The following is a 3,817-nucleotide window of genomic DNA, read 5'->3' on the forward strand; positions in this document are numbered from 1 at the left end:
TTTAAGCCCCACATGCATCATCTTTATACTACTTTTCTTTTTCCAAATACCCTTATATACTACATTACCGACTGTTATACTTGTTGAACATCCGGGAGCAGATGTTGCCGTGGCTATGAGGGTGTGCGTCCTAGCAGTAGTTGGCGTGTTCGAATGTAGAGGTCTAAGCTTTTTTCTTTTAGTTTTCACGTCAGGACCTACTTGTCATACAACAAAAAGAAAAAAACATCTACCACGTGAACATGGTCTTTTTTGTGAGAAATAATTTTTTTGAGGGGTTTTTGTTGCCAAGAAAACAGGCCACACGCTTCAAGTCGCTGACAGCGGGCCCCATGCCACGCTGGCATGCCAAGTCAGCGTTGATTTCCTATCCATACGCGATTAGGACCGTATTTGCACAACCGAGCCAAGTTATTGCACCAGTTCAATGTATGCCACAAGTTCTAGTACTAAAGTGATCGTTTACGCCAAGTTCAAGCACCACCGGTGTAATTGACTCACTACGAAACTACAATGAGTATATACATCGCGTGTCATTTACTAAAGGCAACTGTTTTCATCGCGAACATTGGTTTAGCGGGCCTCTACACCATTTGACGCAACAGGTCACCGTGTTTTCTATTAGATGCGGATTAAACCATGGATTTTTTTCATCGCGAACATGGCTTTAGCGTGCCTCTGCGCCATTTGGCGCAACGGGTCCACTAGTATCTAGAAAGCCTGCGGATGGCGAAGCTCGAAGGCGGCAACAAGAGCAAGGATGGAGAGGTGGCACGACCGTTCCTTGGGCCACCGGCTGTACGACGCCTTCACCGTAGCCGGCCTCCGGGTTGAGGCCATCGTACCCGGCCGCCTCCTCTGCTCCTTCATGGCCCCTCCTCGCCTCACGTCGGTACGTAGTCCTAGGCACGGCCGTGCTCACGGGAGTACTGTATGCAGGAGCGTTGAACTGAAAATCGTCTATACCCTGTCTGTGCTTGTACGTCCGGCGCAATCGAAGAGCGCCAGCAACCGTATGCATGGAGGCGCGGTGGCGTCGCTGGTGGACCTGGTGGGCTCTGCGGTGATCTTCGCGGGCGGCTCGCCGGTGACGGGGGTCTCGCTGGATATCACCGTCTCCTACCTGGGCGCCGCCCGTGCAAACGTACGATACGAGTATATGTCTTCCCGCGTGTCATGTGTACTAGCATAATCTTCCTTGTGAGTTGGGACTTGGGACTAACAAACAGAGGCATGCTGCATCCACGCAGGAGGAGATCGAGATCGAGGCTCGGGTCCTCGGCATGGGCGACAAGACGGGGTGCGTGACCGTGGAGGTGAGGAGGAAGGACACCGACCAGGTGCTCGCGCACGGCCGCCACACCAAGTATCTCGCCAACGTCTCCAGTAAACTCTGAGGGTCCTTCCCATCCCGGAAGAGCTACATGTTACACATACGACGGTTGTGTTTTTTCTTCTTTTTTAAACATCATAAAACGGTTGTCTTTGCTAGACAGCTATGTTGATATTCTACCAGGCACGGAATATTCCATGCATCAATCCGTCGTCGTTCGTGATTGCTTTGAGATCCATGTTATATATTTTCTGGTTGTTGTCAAAATTTTATCTCGTTTCAAAATGTTTCGTTTGTTTTTTCTTGTTTCAACGTGTATCATCATGTTTCATTGTGTGTCAATAAAAGAGAGAATGCACTTTTTTTTTTATCAGCTTTGCTGATACACGATGACACACAGTGAAATATTAAGATACATTTTGGAACGAGAAAAGGCGCCAACGTAATGCTTTGAAACGGATAAATTATAAAAATAATCAAAAAAGTAGCATGAATCTCAAATCAGCCACGGACGGTGAATCCATGCTCGGGATACTCCATCCGCAGTAGAATAAAAGTCATCCTACCGTGCATGGATCCACCATTCGTGATTACGTTGGCAGTAGAATGGATTTTCTCCTATATTAGTGCAATGTATAACAAAGTATGTGATAATAAATAATGGACATCGACCGCGGACGACCAATCATGGACCAGGTGTCGCTGTGATCCATCCCCAGCATGGAGTCTGATCAGACAGTGAGCAGCGCATCGCGGGGCAAACTGTTTTGCCGGTATATGAGCTGTACAATTTTGGTAAATAAAAGAGTGTGTGGTGTAAAAAGAGGACTATATGGCATGATGACCTACTCATCTACATGATGATTGAAAGTGTGAAAAGCGATTTACTTGATAATAATCTTAACTCCTGTCTATTAAGGGCGGGGGCACGCCTCCTTTTCGAAAAAAAGAAGAAAAAAAAACTCCTGTTTATTAAGAACGGTTACACTTAGAGAAGAAAGGGAACTTCGAGATCCTCAAGACCTTATAAGTGAGAAGTCAGCCTTGGCACAACGGTAGACAACAAAAAGGTTGCATGTTGCCGACCTGGGTTCAAACTCGGTTTCTCCTATAAAAAGAAGTCAGGATGGCTTTTAATTTTCGTCTGTTCTCATTCTTTTTCTAAGAGTTCTTAAGTATGACATCGTGTAATTTGAAACAATACTGCACATTAAACTTCTTGAATATATTATGCATGCGTTTGAGGCGCCTAAAAGTTTCCAGGCGTTAGTCGATTCCAAGACGCACAACAGCGAGCCGACAAATGAGAACAATAATATTCCAACCGTTCCGGTCTCCGGCTGGCTCCACGCAACGTTAGGTAATTTCCTTGCAGCCAAAGGCAAACTACTTATCAATAAGCTTTCTGAAGAAAACATTTCGTTTCAGTTATTATGAAGAGAAAATCTGGCTCGCAGCACAACCCTATATGGACATATATGCTGCCAAGTGCCAACAGTATTTCAAGTATAAACCTGCAAAATTATATATTCGTTGCAGGCATTCACATAATCCTTATAGTATTATTTTTTAAATGTATTTGTTAAGTAGTTGCACCATTACTGTATACATTAACGCAGCATTGTTTTGAAGCTATAAATTGTTGGTAATAACCGTATTTCGTGAGATATAGTGATTGTTTGAAAAAGAATCTGGTAGCCTATCTAAATAAAGTGATTGGTGAATCTGGGAACTGTTTCTAAGTAGTGTTGCTTGTACAAACTTTTTTTGATATAACATCAACAATAATGAATACCATAGAACCAATAAGAAAATTGCTGGCTTGATTTGACATGATCGTCGGCAGCAGCCCATGGAAAAGACAACAAACACATGCATAGCAGGCCGCCTTTTCATGCTCATGGTACAAATTGGGTCTCGACACCATATTACAATAAACAACAATCTAATAGAGTTGACATAATAGCTGGCAGGAGCCTACAGAAAAGATGTCTGAAAAACAACACAAAATTGGGCTAAAACTGAGCAGTATGAATTGCGCCATATTTGTATATTAATTCTAATATGTATCCATTATCCGTATTGTGTGATTAATTTTATGTAAGTTTTACTGAACTCGAGCCACCATAATTGTTTCATTTTTTTACTTCATAAAAGCGACAGGCTTTTCTTTTGGCATTATTTTTTGTTTCAAGACCAGTAGGCTAGCCATGGCATGCTACGGAACACTAACAACGACTCAGAAAATGGCTGCATCACAATGTTATCATATCAGTTGCACTACTACCTTATACGTTAAGGGGGTACTACTTTGATTCTATATACTATTGGTACCAAATATCTCAAAACATATAGTAATTTCTGTGGAACAATAATAAAGATTGAGAGACATTGATCACACAGTTTTTCCAACAAGAATTTCCAAGTAAGCACCATATTTGGATCCATCATGGTTGTCGCGTGTTTGGATATGAATGGCCGCAA

At 43.1% G+C, this 3,817-nt stretch overlaps 1 protein-coding gene across 1 annotated transcript; it reads left to right on the forward strand.

Moving 5' to 3' along the window:
* Window positions 1–760: 760 nt before the first annotated feature.
* Window positions 761–2,722, forward strand: LOC109761100 (uncharacterized). The gene is made up of 3 exons (XM_020319891.2): window positions 761–892; window positions 1,001–1,144; window positions 1,251–2,722. The coding sequence occupies exons 1-3, from the start codon at window positions 761–763 to the stop codon at window positions 1,395–1,397; spliced, it is 423 nt and encodes a 140-aa protein (XP_020175480.1). The 3' UTR covers window positions 1,398–2,722.
* The last annotated feature ends 1,095 nt before the right edge of the window (window positions 2,723–3,817 follow it).

Source organism: Aegilops tauschii, chromosome 5, assembly GCF_002575655.3.
Source record: "Aegilops tauschii subsp. strangulata cultivar AL8/78 chromosome 5, Aet v6.0, whole genome shotgun sequence".
Taxonomy (NCBI): domain Eukaryota; kingdom Viridiplantae; phylum Streptophyta; class Magnoliopsida; order Poales; family Poaceae; genus Aegilops; species Aegilops tauschii.

What these genes read in the sequence shown, in the direction of transcription:
- LOC109761100 (XM_020319891.2), top strand. Translation starts at nt 761, where the DNA reads ATGGAGAGGTGGCACGACCGTTCCTTGGGCCACCGGCTGTACGACGCC. An exon ending in CCCCTCCTCGCCTCACGTCG is followed by an intron (nt 893 to 1,000) that starts GTACGTAGTCCT and finishes GCGCAATCGAAG; the next exon opens with AGCGCCAGCAACCGTATGCA. An exon ending in TGGGCGCCGCCCGTGCAAAC is followed by an intron (nt 1,145 to 1,250) that starts GTACGATACGAG and finishes GCATCCACGCAG; the next exon opens with GAGGAGATCGAGATCGAGGC.